Source organism: Nelumbo nucifera, chromosome 4 (assembly GCF_055504915.1).
Source record: "Nelumbo nucifera cultivar China Antique chromosome 4, China Antique-T2T, whole genome shotgun sequence".
Lineage (NCBI taxonomy): Eukaryota > Viridiplantae > Streptophyta > Magnoliopsida > Proteales > Nelumbonaceae > Nelumbo > Nelumbo nucifera.
The window spans coordinates 8132413-8148958 of record NC_142652.1 but is presented as its reverse complement, the minus strand read 5'-3'; the positions used below and the strand labels follow the sequence as shown (position 1 = coordinate 8148958).

General features: G+C 42.4%; 2 protein-coding genes across 3 annotated transcripts; one reads left to right on the top strand and one right to left on the bottom strand.

Annotated features, from left to right (window-relative positions):
* Positions 1–709: 709 nt before the first annotated feature.
* On the top strand, positions 710–5446 carry LOC104591538 (glycosyl hydrolase 5 family protein-like). Of its 2 annotated transcripts, none has more exons than XM_010250404.3 (4): positions 710–1251; positions 3080–3312; positions 3702–4186; positions 4699–5446. In XM_010250404.3, the coding sequence occupies exons 1-4, from the start codon at positions 838–840 to the stop codon at positions 5181–5183; spliced, it is 1617 nt and encodes a 538-aa protein (XP_010248706.1). In that variant the 5' UTR covers positions 710–837; the 3' UTR covers positions 5184–5446. The 2 variants fall into 2 exon arrangements, with proteins under 2 accessions (XP_010248706.1, XP_010248705.1); XM_010250403.3 differs by having other exon boundaries at positions 712–1251; positions 4693–5446.
* Positions 5447–7328: 1882 nt separating this feature from the next.
* LOC104591539 (proline transporter 2-like) lies at positions 7329–16429 on the bottom strand. The gene is made up of 8 exons (XM_010250405.2): positions 16162–16429; positions 15736–15960; positions 9745–9839; positions 9475–9661; positions 8727–8851; positions 8428–8643; positions 7706–7936; positions 7329–7605 (listed from the first exon to the last, which is right to left on the bottom strand). The coding sequence occupies exons 1-8, from the start codon at positions 16292–16294 to the stop codon at positions 7456–7458; spliced, it is 1362 nt and encodes a 453-aa protein (XP_010248707.1). The 5' UTR covers positions 16295–16429; the 3' UTR covers positions 7329–7455.
* Between the last annotated feature and the right edge of the window lie 117 nt (positions 16430–16546).

Here is a 16546-nt window from a genome sequence, read left to right as displayed (position 1 = left end):
TTAGATGGTTAATAGTTTAATACCCCCAATTTCTAATTCGTAAAGCAACAAAAAAACACATTAATTCCTTGCGTTTCACGATTCTCAGACCAAATCCTTATTTTCTATTGTTTGTTTTTCCTCATGGTGATAACTGATAGATCTGTGTAGAGACTAGAGAGTAGCTAGATAGGTTATTACTTTTACTTATTAATTCTTTCCTTCTCAAATGCGTAAGCGTGAGTATTTATGTAATGTAAAGCGTGTCTCCAATATCATCGATCGTAAGCGCTATTTACGTGGAAGGTATCACATCTCTGTAAAACTTAGCCACTTGTCTTCCTTTAATTGGCAGATGCTTCATGGCGATGAATTTGATGCGTGTCGTATTACAGAGTGTTGAATCGATCATAATAAAACCACAAAGAAACCATTAAAGTATCATTCATTAGTTCATTTCAAATTTAATATCACCCATCATGGACGGTGGACCCCACACCACATCTCTAATCTCTCATCAATAAATATAAAAAAGGGGTTAAACCTCATCATTCATCAAAATGCGTCGGATTTTGTGGACCTGACGGCATTGGTGGACCATTAAGAAGTGCCGCCCCAATTAGCTAGTGTATATCTTGGACTTTTTGAGTTCCTTCATCTCATCTTAACTCCAGTCTATAGATGCATCGAACGGCCACAAACCCCAACTTTTAGTAAATTAAGTTCATGTACTTAACGGTGAAGGAAAAAGAATCGCTTATTTGCTTTTATATATATAAGCAAGCAGGACGGTGTGTTTTGAGCAACCTACAAATCAAAGGAAGGGGCTCAGTTGAGTCGATTGTGATTTTGGGAATCATGAAGAAGCTTCCTTTCTTGCTTTTCATCATCCTTTCTTTTCTGCTCCTGTCTCCCAACGTTTTGCTGCAACACCATGTGATGGCTCTGCCACTTTACACTAATTCGCGGTGGATCGTCGACGGAGACGGGCACCGGGTGAAGCTGGCGTGCGTCAATTGGGGGGCACACCTCGAAGCCATGGTGCCCGACGGCCTGAGCAGGCGGTCGTTGGACATGATCTCGAAGGAGATTATATCTTTGGGATTCAACTGCGTTCAGCTCACGTGGCCACAGTTCATGGTCAACGACGAGTCTTTGGCTTCGGTTACCGTCCGACAGTCGTTCAAGAACCTTGGTCTTCTTGAATCCATCGTCGGCATCCAAGTCAACAATCCGTCTCTGCTTGATCTTCCCCTTGTTTCTGCTTACCAGGTAGACCGGCCCACTTTCCCTTGTGAAATTAAATTATACATCCCGATTCAGCAAGTAAAGTCACGGTGGATGTTAAATCCACGCCTCGTTTTTTCGAATATTGTTTGAATGTTGGATGAAGTGGCTTTAACAACCACCGTTACATCCTGGAAGGAGCGAAGAAAAACACACTTATATAAGATTCCTGACATTAATTTAGTATTTTTTTGTTTATATTTCAATTCCGGGGAATGTTGTGAGTGCACTTGTACAGACCAGATCCAGGCCCAGAGGCCCTATTATATGGATTGGGTCCAGGTCCAAGAATGATGCAGATCGTTTGGACTTCAACCCCCCAAATCGTTAAAAATTGGGGGTCCAAGTCCAAGAAAATTGGATTCATTTACTTCTCTTTCACAAATTATATGTGTTTATCCATGGCCGGCTTGAAGTTGGACCCAAGTCCCAAAGAGTCTTAAACACCTTAAATTATCGACTTCAGTTGGACCTGATTAGTTTATTTGTGGACCCCACTAATTGTATAGCCTATACATCACTACATTGGATATGTAAGGTTGCGTTTGGATGGACACAGGATTTGTGCTTTTACAACTCAAAAGCACAAAACAATAAAAAAATAAAACCCAAAAGCACAAAGCCCTTTTGTGCTTTGTGGTTTAAAAGGTGTTTTGGTTTCACATGAACCCTCAAAACACTTTCTTTAGTTTCAATTTTATTTTCCACAGGCAGAGCAAAATTTTATCCATAACGTACCATATAAGTCATAACTAACTGTCCACTATTCAACAGTCCAACTACAACCTATCAATCTTTTCATTTACCAAAAAGAACCTACCAGTCTTTTTTTACTGGACAGTTGGATCGGAAAAATGGGGAATCGATCACTTGATTGGTTCTATTTTGCCTCAAAACCATTTTTTAGTAAAAATCGTTGATTTGGTCAATAAATTGTTGATCCGAGTGATCGAATTATTAACCCGATCGGTCAAACTGTTGATCCTAATAATAATTTTTGATTGTTTTTTTAATTTTTTTTTTTGCCAGATCAGGTCATCCATTCAGACGGACAACCGGACCGTTTGACTTAGGAACTGCACACCAGAACAGTTCCCTGTCCGGTCCAGTTTTAATAACTTGAAGGGAATATCACATCCCTCATCCCCTTAACCCACAACTCTGCTATATGAGTCAGACATCCTAGACTCTCGCCTCAGCGTGTTTAAAACACTGTTTGTTTAGATGGAATCAGATCTCAGATACTAAATCCCTATATTGTATAGTTGCTTTAAAATCATTTATATTTCACTTTATTAATAATTTATTCATAATACGTGTTATGCATGTGAATAAAATAAGCATTAACCATATATTATATATGATATTTGGATATAATTTTAATGACATTCACATAGCCATAACCTCAAGGCATGTAACCACTTTATTTACTAATAGAATAGATAGATAATAATATTCTGATTATTTGTTAGGGCTTTATTTGTTTTAATTTAATAAAGTTTGTGTGATACATATACATGCATGGGTTCTTTAAGCATCTGTAAGTTGTCCTGATACATGATTGCTTGGTTATGAATTTTAAGCCCCATACATGTCGGAACAAAAACTGGTGAAATGGATTTTTGTTTTCCTTTCTTGATTTAGTACCTCTGTCATGGAGTTATTGCTGTAGCATTCCTCAATATAGCTTGTTCTGATCGATATATGAAGTAATAAACATTATAATTTACTTTCTTGATTTATATGGTGATTACCCAATAAAATAAAATGAAATGACAATAATCTATGTATAATTTAATTGATTCATCCCCAGGCCGTGGTAGATAACCTTGCAGAGAAAAATTTGATGGTCATATTGGATAATCGCATAAGCAAGCCGGGTTGGCATCATAGCAACTTCAACGGTGACAAGTACTTTGACACGGATCTATGGATCAGAGGGCTAACTCGAACGGCAACCATATTCAATCACACAATCAATGTTGTTGGCATGAGCCTAAGCAATGAGTTTGAAGGAAACAAGCAGAATGTGAACAATTGGTACAGGTACCGTCGCTATTCCAATAGATTAGAAGATGAATATTGCATACACAGAGTTGAAAAAAAAACAAAAAAAAAAAACTGATAATAATGCGATGCAAAGCTAGTGTTGGTCTAGTGAGCATGCTCTCATCGTTTACTGTGTGCCCTTTATGTGTGTAGAACTCATTGGATTGAAAACAGAAAAAAGTTAACAATCTTAATCTGTCTGGATTTCAAGCCAGTGAGTGATAAACATTTTAGGGTGCTCATGAGTTACTCAATGAGAGAGAGAGAGAGAGAGGCAAGGGCTGTCATGCATGAGCAAACTGGATCAGGAGTCAGGATGACCCTGTCTGTGTTGCATGTATTATATTGATTCTGGAAACTAATACCTTCAGTATATGCCATATCAGGTACATGCAGAAGGGTGCTGAAGCAGTGCATGCAGCAAGTCCAAACGTTCTTGTTATACTTTATGAGCTGAATTATGATGAAGACTTTGCTTTCTTTGCCAAGCAGCCAATGAACCTACCATTTACAAGGAAGCTAGTGTTTGGGGTTCACTGGTCCGGATTTTCGGATGAAAAGGCCTGGGAGACAGGCGACCTGAACCAGCTCTGTGGAAATGTGGTTGATAAACTGATGATGGAAGGACAGTTTGTGTTGGGCGAAGGGTGGCCATTGTTTCTCAGTGATTTTAGGCCAGATCTGAGAGGCGGCAACGTAAATGACATTAGGTTCTTGAATTGCTTATTAGGTGTTGCAGCTGAAAAGGACTTGGATTGGGCTCTGGGAACAGGTATAGATGAGGCTTATGGGCTCTTGAACTCAGAGTGGTTTGGGACTGGCAATGCAAGTCCCATGAAGAGGGTATCTCTACTCCAGTCTCCCTTCCTAGGTATGTTTATACTTAAATTGATACTTTCTTCATTACTTCACTAGGGATCAAAATCTTGACTGTGAGACTTTAAGGGGGCGTTCACTTTTTGGATTTTGAGAGGAGGTGGGGGGAAGTTGGTTAATGTGATTTTGGTTTTAATTACCAAGAAATTCATGTTCTTTTTTCAGATTTATGTGGGGATTAGGTAAGTGATACCCATATATTAGTTGGGTAAATAACTTTTCCACCTAGAGGAAAGTTGCCAAAACTTGAATGCTATAAAAATGTCCATTTTAATAATAGATTTTTATGGATAAAATGATAGTTGTCTTATTTATATAAAAAATAAAAGAACATGGGTAAATGAATTTACCCGGATATATGTTTCCTAGGAAACACTTACTCGGGGTAGTAAATATATTTATTACTTACTGAAAAGTGAGGAGCCTAAATTGCTAATTATATTGTTTATACCAATATCTTTTAATGTTATGGTGTTAAAAACATGTATCTTTTAATGTAAGATGCAGGTCCTGATGATCTTTTAAATGTAAGGCCACATGAGATGATTTTCCATCCATCAACCGGCCTTTGTGTTTTGAGAAAGTCTGTAATAGAGCCACTGAAGCTGGGGTCTTGTGTGGAATCCGAGTCATGGGCCTATACACCCCAAAAGACTTTAGTGGTGAAGGGAACATATTTTTGCTTACAAGCCGATGGGGTGGGGAAGCCAGCCAAGCTTGGAATCATCTGCAACGATCCTGGTTCAAAATGGGATTTAATATCAGATACCAAGATGCATCTTTCATCCAAACTTGCTGATGGAAGCAGTGTGTGCTTAGATGTTGACTCCAGCAACTCCATCATCACTAATCCATGCAAATGCTCGAGTGGTGCGCCTAACTGTGACCCTACAAGTCAATGGTTCAAAATCGTTACCACCACAACAAGTTCAACCACTGCAAAACACCCCAATGGAAACCAAGAAGAATATTATTATGAACCAACTAATTAATTGTGAGAGACCGATTTCAATTTTAGAGTACATGTTGGGAGAGGGAAGGAGCACCCAATATATTATAATAAACCAGTCAAAAATGTTAGGTATGATCATTTGGAGAAACTTGACTAATTATATGCTTGCATAAGAATGTCAATGTAAGGGTGTAAATTGTATATATGTTGTATTGTATATTAGATCGATTATTAGTACCCAAATGTTGTTGTAAAAAGGATTAAAAGATTAAATGGTAACTATGAGCTTAGGGCTCTTTAATATCTTATAGCGTACGTAGAAGCTTCAGTCACCTACTACACATTATCACTGACATCTTAGCAAGGAGTTCAATAGCAATCTGGCTTAGTTCAATTTGATATCAAAACAAGGCAACTAGGAAAAAAGTAAATGATGAATGGTGGAACCAGAACCAACTGAAGTTGACTATAAACTTGGCAATGGACTAACGCGGAGCAAAAATAAAAAGTATACTCAACTAATTACCAAACTTTACATCAAGGTGTATCACTTGAATCAATGATGTCAATAGGCAGTCCGGATGAGCCGGAGACAAAACCATACACACCCAGCTGAATTATCTGTCACAGTTGAACATGCCAGTTCTCATTGTGGGTCCTATCTGAGACCCAGTTATATTGAATACTGGTGTGTTCAACCATAATAGATAGTTCAGTCGGGTGTGTATGTTTTTGTCTCCAGCTAATCCGCTCCCATCAATAGGAGAGGGCTGAGGTGAAGCTTCCATTCCAAGGGATTTCAGGATTTGTGCTGCACATCTACGGCTTGGACATTTTTGCAGAAGTGACATTTATCATGATTTTTAAAACCGGACTGAACCGGACGGATGGTCGGATCGGAAAACTGGGAACCGGTTACTTGATCAGTTCTGTTTTCCTCCAAAACCGTTTTTTCCCCAAAACTGTTGATTTTGATCAGCAAACCACTGAACCGATCGATTAACGGTTTAAACCGGTAACGGACCCCTGATCGATTCGTTTTTAAAAACCATGACATCCACTTTAAATGAATGAAAATGGAAGTAGGAGGAAATATCCGTCTAGGAGTGAAGTAGGTGCAAATAAATGTTATGATCACCACATTGTTATGAAAAAGAATTGAGATAGAAGGAATGTGGTGCATGCAAAATTTATACTGTTAATGAAGGAAAAAGTGACAAAAGTACAAATTTTGTATCAGGTAACAATACAAATCAAGGAAAACAAAACTAAATGAATACAAATTTTGCATCCAATCTAAAATTTGCACTGCAACCAAACCCAGCCTCCTAGATTTTTGCCAAGAAAAATAGAGAACAAGGACCAGAAAGTAGTTGCTCATTTTTTCTCCCAAGAATTGCAAACAGCTGGCGGGCACAGCTATAGCCTATAGATATGGATAGGGGCAGAGAAACTAACACGGTTTCAGCTGCTTTCAAGCCAGCAGGCAAGCTCTCTTCATATAACATCTTCAGACAGCAAAGAGATATAATGGTAGCGGTATGCTAGACAGTCTTTAAATATTAGGAATGGTTCCAAATCTATAATGGTCGATTTTATTCAGCTAAGGAAGAAGATAGGAAAACTTGTTCGTTATGGTTGAGTCACGGTAAATTTTCGTTCTCTTGAAAACCAATTTCACCGCCTTTCGGAAAATATCTCAGTGCAGAAGGTTTGATCAAAAACAGCAAATCACTGTGTTATGTATGTCCAAAATAGAGAGCACAAGAGGTAATGTCTTCCATTTTTCTGAGGCTTCTTGTTAGGGATGGTAATTTCTATCCTACCCGTTGGATACATGCCCCTACCCTGATGGAGTGTTAAGTGTTCAATTTAATAATACTTTAAATTTTATGTGAAGGATTTTTTTTTTTTTTTTTTTTGTATTTTGGTGATATATGCCCAAATCCCCTATAGGGTCCGTTTGAAAAGCGTAGCACCACTCTAATAATCCCTTCCCCGAAGTCAGTGGTTCCGGGCGTCTTAGTGGCCTAATTTGGCACGTGTGTGTGAGTACAATGGTCCAAGTGTGCTCTGTCCATAGCTCCTATAAGTCATATACCAAGTCCACAAAACAATAAGTGAAATTTCTTTTTAGGTCATGTAGGCAAGACTGAAGACATTCCACAAGTCAAAAGAGAACGAATAAAACTTAAAAGGATTTAATTTGAATCATAAAATCTGATAAACACCAACAATAATACCATCTAGGCAAGCTTAATACACTCTCTATAAACTTGTAAAGTTGTAAGAGAAGAATGCACACAGGGTTATCATCTGTTTGCGAAGAAATGATAAACCCTCGCATTGTTTACAATTAAGCGGATAGCAGAGATTGTTGTGGCTACAGTGAGAATGGAGAAAACAACAATGTTGGCCCAATGCCACATCTTTTCTTTCTTTCTAGCTGTCTTCCCTTTGACCTGCAACAGTGAGATCAAGAAAAGGAAGACACAAGGTCAGCCATGAACCCATGATCAGGAAAAAGTTGCCTTTTCAGTTAACAATCAAGTTAATAATTACCTGCATAAAAACCATGCTTGGGAACACAAAGGTCAGTGGAAAGAGCGAGAATGACCCAAGCAAGTTCACAAAGTCACCCATGAAAGGAAATGCAGCTGTCACAAATGTGTTCAGTGTGAAGATGGCTGCACGCAAAACGAGGCGGCGTTTAAGATTTTCCCTGGAGTCCATTCTCTCATCAGGTTTTAGGAAATTTGTATCAAGAGCCTCATGTATCGGCGCAATGAACATCTACAAACATTTAGCTCCAGTTCAGTCCAATTAACTACAAGGTGCAACCATTTAATCCACATGAAGCTGTGCCAATGCAAGGTTTTCTCTTATATTGGGAGCCAGGGGTTCAACCTATCTGATTCCGGATCCCGCTACTGACAACGCTACCCACATGATGGTCCTGGTGTGTGGCTGTAGTGTCTTGTGGGTAGCGTCTGTCAGGGTAAGCAAATCCGAGTTCCAATCTATATCGAATGGAATTCGGATTAGCTGAATGCCGTGGTTGTTTAGCATGCTGTAAAATTAATGATGAGGTTTTAGGTCAGTAATAAATTAATGGCCCCACTGTAAAAGATGAATGTAGGCCTCATGTATTTAAATACTGACGTAAAATTTTATCAACACAGCGATAGTGTTCAGCCAAACCTTGCTCCATCCAATGATGCTTCTTTACTAAATCACTGAATTGTGCTAACCTAGGAACAAACATGAAAGAGAAGAAGGCTCACATGCTGAGAAATTATTGTCTGGAGGAAGACCGTAATGTTGATCATGACCTTAGCCCAACTAGGCCCACTAAGTTCTTTGGGGATATACTCGGACACAGACGAACCGTAGGCCCAATATCCGACGAGGGTAACACCGTAATAAAATACAAGCCCAACCGTGTATTGCAGGTATAAAGCTCTTCTCATGTTCTTAATAGCCGGCTGACGGAGAGTTGACTGTATAAATATTTATGTGTTAGAAATCATAACGATCACAGGTTTCAACTTTCAATCATCCATCCAATAGAAGTGTAACTAACCTGAATCTCTGGCAGCAAGCCCGAGGTATTGCTGACAATAATAGCAGAAATTGCGCCGAAGGATTTGAATACCTTATCTAATTGGCTTCCGCCAATGTTGTAATCCACTTTCGTCCTAGATTTACCTTCAGAAAACAGAAACGCCTTAACAAGTTGGCCAATCCCCAATGCATAATTTTAGACTTTTAGGCGCCGTTTGGTATGCAGGAATAAGGGTTTGAAATCGGTTATTCCGATTTGAGAGAATGGCCCCTCTTTTGGGAATGAAATTTTCATTCCTACTGATTTCAATTTTCAGTCTTATTCTTGTCTAAGCCAAATAGACTATGGGAATAAACCATTCTGACTCCGATTCTAATTCTGATTCTGAAGGATTTTGATTCCAATTCCAATTATTTAAGAACCAAATGGACCTTAGTTATGCATGTATGCACCTATCCTTTAGGACCCATTTGGTTCACGTGAATTGGGGTTTGGAATCGGAATTAGAACTGGTCATTTTGATTCCAATTGTTTAATGGGATGGAATTGAAATCCCATTTTCATTTATAGTAGAATAAAAATTCTTCTATTTGAGGGAATGACCATTCTCTCTCTCTTTTCTTGAAGAATAAAATCTCATTTCAACTGATTTCAATTCTCATTCCAATTTTTATTTAAACTAAATAAACTATGGGAATATATCATTTTGTTTCCAGTTCTGACTTCTGACTGCAAACCAAATGGTCCCTTAATAACTATATCTCACCATCTTTTATTAATATGGCTAAGAGCATGACAATGTAGATGGATGTTAGAATCGTTGAGCCTGCCAACCAGCGTCTCATGGCGGACATTGTCGGAACAACAAATGAGAACATAAAGAAGGCCACCCCGGATATGGCAATGAAAAGTTGGAGACTGGAGGGGCAGACTTTAAACTCTGAATTGATTTCCTGTTCTCATGGAATCGAACATGATATGTTAATTAGTCCATGAATAAAAATAAAAAGTTAAATAAAATAAAATCCATACAAACCTTTAGAGCTCTGCCGCCTAGAAGAATGAAGCCCATGTTTCCAAGGAGAAGAGTCAAGAATTGGAGGACCCATGTGATATAATACAGTTTTCTTCCTGAAAGTTATTTAAAATCATTTAAATTTGTGATTTCTAATAATTGATGCACATTCTTTTCTAGCCGTCTTTTCTTCGTGAAAAAAAAATGTAGTCCCCTAGAATCTAGAGTGTAGATTAGGTATATAGTTGAATTGATAGATGAGAAGAATATTTTATATATATGGATGAACCGGCCCTGAGAGACACGCGACCGCCCAGTTATCGTCCAGCTACGTTGTTATAACTCGACCAAGTTACGTTATTATGGTGGCCCCCATCTTCTCCTTTCAGCCACATCAATTACACGTTACGTGGATGAGCACAACTACGTATAAAGAGGAATAAGGAAGACTCCGCTAGGGAATGGGGCTTTATCCCGAATACCTCGGCGGCTAACCTCATCCTGACAACCCCGAAAGCCCAATCCGATCAGGACACAGATCTTTGGCTATAAAAAGGTACTCCATGCTCGAGGTAAGAGATCCCCAACTTCTAACACCCATACTACTAATTAGCTTGGACCGACATCCCTATAGCTCGGCCCGGCCATCCATCACATCCTACTGACTTGAGCGTCGGAGTACCTACCCGGGGATAACTCCTCGGGCCTCTGACTCATTTCTTGATCACGGGTCTTGAAGCGCGACCTCGTCCTTGTAGTTCGGCCCCACCCTGTTAGAAAAGACTATCAGGTTGCTGTCCTCAGTTCGTGCACAACCTCGGATTGAGCATCATCAGATTGGCACCGTCTGTGGGAAACACACAAAAAGCCATTCTCGAAAATCTTTCATTCCTTACCGTGCAATCAATAAAGCGATCAAGATGCCCAAGAACTAGTCCAAACGATCAATAGGCTGATTCCCATCTCGAAAATCTTGGCATCGCAACCCTCCGCATCAAGAAATTCCACAGCCTCCGCATCAAGAATCTTCGAGATGATGCACACACTAGGATGCGCGGCACCGCCCAGCCGAGCCATCCCCCCCCCCCCCCCCCCCACGACCCCGATGCGTACGAAGGACGATCTTCATCCCGAGGACCCCAAAACGCGCTGGCCGGAAAGGAGGGGAGCGTGGTCCAAGTGTGAGAAGCAAGACACAGTAAGGTGGTTTACCTCCACGGCCCGCTCCCGCGAGCCCAACAACCACACACACAGCCGCACTATACAACCGCGCTACACAGTCACCCTACACCGCCATGCTACATAGCTGCGCTACACAGCTGCACTACACAACCGCACTACACCGCCACACTACACAGTTGCACTACATAGTCGCGCTACACCACCACGCTACACAACCGCACTACACCGTCGCGCTACACAGCCGACTGACCGGCGCATGCACGACACATTGCACTGAATCGGCTAAGTCGGGTGACCTACCAACGGGCATGGCATGAAGCTCGGCAGTGTATCACCGACTAAGAAAACTGACTCAGCTGACCTATAATGGCTCGAGCCCTTAACACATAGCTAGTAGCTAGCTCGGCAGCGATAGCCGAACATCTGACTCGGCTGATCAATGGCCAGAGCCCAAATCGGAGAAGATCGCTCCTGCCTCCAAGGCTAGAGGGTGGTCATCGTACTCCGTACTTCGGCGACAAAATGTCGCAGAGCCAGCTGAACAACGACTGACCCACGAAGGGCCCCAAAGGCTCCCGAGACCAGAAACTGAGTGTCCCAAAGATGAGATCTCGGAATATACTCTGGCCCCACTAGCCGGAGACTGAAGATCTCGGTCAACCCCAGACCTCGACCAAGGTAAGGCCGAGGAACCAACTCGTATGTATGCACACAAGTTCAGAACAAAACAATTTCATTAAGTTAAGCCATCAATACAACAGGTTAAAGCTCGACATACCGAGCTATCAAAGAAGAAAAAGACAAAAGAAGACAAAATTCTAAGAGAAACCCGTAGCTGTTCAATCCTCGGCAGGAAATCGACAACAATGCCGACCAAGGGAAGCTGCACTACACTTCGGCCGAGCACTCCACCCTTTGACTTCGGAACTGGGGGAGTGGTGTTTGGATTCTGAAACTTAAGCTACAAATTCCTCAATCAAAGAATAGAAAGTCCATCCTCAGTGCAGCATCAGGGGAGCTCGGCCCAATGGCTCAACACCTTCCTCGACACAGCACTACCGAGCCTCGAAGAGACCTAGACTTTGAAGTTTGGAACCTTCCTCAGTGGGGCATCGGAGAGGCGTAGACTCCGAAGTTCAACACCTTCCTCGGCACTATGCTACCGAGCCTCGGAGAGACCAAGACTTCGAAGCTCGACACCTTTCTCGGTGCAGTGCTACCGAGCCTCGGAGAGGCAGAGACCCCGAAGCTCAGAACCTTCCTCGGCACCGTGCTATCGAGCATCGGAGAGATCCAAACTTCGAAGCTCGGCACATTTCTCGGTGCAGCGCTACTGAGCCTCGGAGAGGTGCAGACCTCGAAGCTCGGCACCTTCCTCGGCACTGCATTACCGAGCATCGGAGAGACCCAAACTTCGAAACTCGACACCTTCCTCGGCGTAGCGCTACCAAGCCTCTGAGAGACCTAGACTTCGAAGCTCGGATCCTTCCTTGGTGGAGCATCGAAGAGGTGCAAACTTTGAAGCTCGACACCTTCCTCGGCATTGCACTACCGAGCCTTGGAGAGACCCAGACATTGAAGCTCAGAACCTTCCTCGGCGCCACGCTACCTGGCTTTGGAGAGTCATAAACTCCGAAGTTCGGCACTGTGCTACCAAGCCTCGGAGAGACTTAGACTTGGAAAGTCGACACCTTCCTCGGCGGGGCACCGAAGAGGCGTAGACTCCAAAGCTCGACACCTTCCTCGGCGCAGCGCTACCGAGCCTCGGAGAGGCGTAGACTCCGAAGCTTAGCACCTTCCTCGACGCAGCGCTACAGAACATTGGAGCCTCGGAGAGACCTAGACTTCGAAGCTCAGCACAGCGCTATCGAGCCTCAGAGAGGCGCAAACTCCGAAGCTTGGCACTGCACTACCGAGCATTGGAGAGACCTAGACTTCGAAGCTCGGCACCTTCCTCGGCGCGATGCTACTTGGCTTTGGAGAAGCGCATACTCCAAAGCTCGGCACCCTCCTTGGCATTGCGCTACCGAGCCTCGGAGAGACCCAGACTTTGAAGCTCAACACCTTCCTCGGTGGGGCATCAGAGAGGCGCAGACTCCGAAGCTTAGCACCTGCGAGGCCCTCAACTTTGAAGATCAGCAAGCCACAATCGAACATTACAACAAGCTCGATACCTGTAGGCCCTCGAACATCACAACAGCTTGGCACCTAGGGGCCCTTAGCTCCGGAGCTCGGAAAGTCATAGTCGAGCATCGCAATGGCCTCAATTCCACAGCTCGGCACTCGCAAGGGCCCTGTCTCCGTAGCTCGGTGCCCCGTGGCCGAGCATCACAACCTCAATTCCGAAGCTTGGCCTCCGACCGACATCAAAAAGCCTTTCCTCGGCATACGACCGAGCTAAGGCCCAACTTCGGAAGCTCGGCACATCATGGCTGAGCAACACAGTGGCCTCAACTCCGAAATTTAGACCCAACTCCAAAGCTCGGCGCACCATGGCCAAGAATCACCATGACACAGAAGCTTGACTTCCACTTGGAATCAGAGCCGTTCCTCGGCTTCACCAGGAGGACGAACCTGGAAGCTCAGTTTGACACCTCGACACTCTGCTGAGCTATGCAACCGCACAACACTTTGGACCAGGCACTCCCCCTCATCGGCTTCAGAACTGGGGGAGTGGTGTTCGGATTCCGAAGTCAGAGCTCTTAGAGTTCTGTAGTCGACGATGGGAAGATTCCTCAGCCACGTTCCATATTGCCCGGTTCTCAAGATTGCGACAGGCGTCGAGGAACACCAAAGAGGCCAAACACCCATCCAGACATCAACTTGAAGTTTAGCCGAAAAACGAATTGGACTACTTCACTCCTCGACTTCAGAACTGGGGGAGTGGTGTTCGGGTCATGGCTGAGCTGGCCCTGCAAGACACGTGGCTGCCTAGTTATCGCCCGACCACATCGGCATTGCTTGACCAAGCTACGCTATTATGGTGGCCCCCATCTTCTCCTTTCAGCCACGTCAACTACACGTCACGTGGATGAGCACAACTATGGATAAAGAGGAATAAGGAAGGCTCCGCTGGGGAATGGGACTCTATCCCGAACACCTCGGCGGCTAATCTCATCCTGACGACCCCGGAAGCCCAATCCGACCTGGACACGGATCATTGGCTATAAAAAGGTACTCCATGCTCGAGGTAAGGGATCCCCAACTTCTAACACCCATACTATTAATTAGCTCGGACCATCATCCCTATAGCTCGGCCCGGCCATCCATCACATCCTATTGACTTGAGCATTGGAGTACCTACCCGAGGATAACTCCTCGGGCCTCTAACTCCTTTCTTGATCACAAGTCTTGAAGCGCGGCCTCGTCCTTGTAGCTTAGCCCCGCCCTATTAGCAAGGACTATCTGGTTGTTGTCCTCAGTTCATGCACAACCTCGGATTGAGCATCATTAGAAACAAACCGAAAGAACAGTTAGCAACTTAATTAATGATTTTTTTTCATGGCAATTTCTACCTTATTTAGCAGGTACTAGCCCTGATAGGGAGGATTTTTTCCACTAAAAAAGGGTAGGCTAGACCTAACCCGTCAATCTGACCCATCTCACCCTCAAATGCGAGGAGGGTTTGGATTATGAAAATTCAACTCGCTAAGGAATTTGTGAAGGATACGGGTAAACCCGTTTATGGGCTGAGCTCTACCTTAACTTTTGTCAAAATTTGAATGGGCCTGGCCCGAAGCCTGAGCCCGACATAATGGAAATTTAGGCTTGAAGCCCCGCCCATTAACGGGTCTAGATACTAAGGCTGCAACTTGGGTCGGGTTGGCCCGAATCCAAACCGAAAAAGTTGGGTTGGGTTGGGTCGGGTTGATATTCTGGTTAGGGTTAGGGTTGAAATTCATGAACTCGACTTTACTTTGGGTTGGATTAGGGTTGACCCCTTAGCTAACCCAACCTAACTCTATAGTACATGCCATATATAAATATATGTTATATGTAATATATAACATACATTGATTTGTTTAGATGCATGATATTTGTATAGCGCCCACCACATAGTATCATATATTTCTTTTAAGATAATCACTTCACTTAATCCTGATAAGAAAAACTAAAACCTTAATAATATTATTTTATGTGTTTTTGAAAATTTTATTCTTCATCTCCTCCATGTTGTTTTCCACCTAAGAAAGATCTTTCGTAAGCCATAACTCGTAATAAACTATAGTCATTTCTAACACTTGTTTTTCTAAATTGTGTACCAAAAGAACAAAAAAAAAAATCGTCAACAAACAAATAATAATGAAACATAGGATTAATATATGTGGTGAAAGTTGAGTTAAGATCTAAAATCGAAAAATTTATGAGATTTTAAGGGATGGGAAGAAGGTTGGGTTGGGCCCAACCCAACACGAAATTGACTTCGAATTGGGTTGGGTTGGGTTGGGTTAGGATTGAAGGAATTTAATTAGGGTTAGGATTGGGGTTTAGAACTTAAGGTTGGGCTAGGATTGGCCTCAACCCGATCTAACCCGGCCTGACTTACAGCCCTACTAGAAACGGGTTAGGAAGTATAAGAAGAAAAAAGATGAATAAAGCGTAAAATTTACAAAACCCTTCCCTAACCTGCCCTGTTGCCATCCCTGATCCTAAATCAAGGAAAGTTATAGTTGTGAATTAATTGAGATTGTAAAGCCAAGATCTCAACTTGAATTGGAGCTGAAAGAGATTTGATAGAAAGCATTTAATTTAGACTCTGAGTGTAAATATCTTACAAATAAAAGCAGTCGAAATATGTTTGAATTATTTAATTTGTAAGCAAACACTCACCAAATACAAACCCCATGAGGTCTCTGTATCTTATAAACCTCTGGCCTTGTATTATGTGAAGACCTGCCAAGAGCCAGTTGGCGTAGGCAGTAAAAAAGCCCACAACCAACAAGCAGATTACACCCCACACCCAACCAAGAGGCACCAAAATCAGGTTCGAAAAGCTCAAGATGTATCCACAATTGAAGCTCGTTATCAGTAGGAAACCCACTTGTTGCCATGAATCTGTAAGTTTTCCCCGACGAAAATCAAAATAAGTATCAGTATTGGCCTCCTGTATCTGTTTTCTTATTGTTTAAAGGAATAACAACGACGCAGAATAATAAAAAGAAATTCAGGAGTAGCGGTAAAAACTAAAAATATAACAGAATTTGAAGACAGAAAAGAGACTATAGTTGTGGAAGATCCAGATGAAACGTAACAGACCATGATCAATGGTGTGTGCAGACGTGAGATAATCTCCGTTCAATTGAACGCCTTTTACTTGATCTGCCTCAATGCTGAAAACTTCTGCGCTGCAGGTCGTGTTCTCTGCTCCCTTGGTTTCCTCCCTCTCCATTTCCCCTGAGAAGTTGGAGACTCAGAGCAAAAGCAGTAACACGCGCGATCACAAAACCATATAATAATGTTTAAAAGAATCTGAGATAAGAGTCAATCTTGAATGCATCCTTTAAGCATATGGATATGGTGAAGGTTTTCTTTCTTTCTTTCTTTTTTTTTTAAAACAAAAAAAATCCTTCAATCACTGTAATAAAATGGTACGGTCTGATTGATTTTCGTGGTAAAAAGATTTGATTTGAGTTAAGAATTT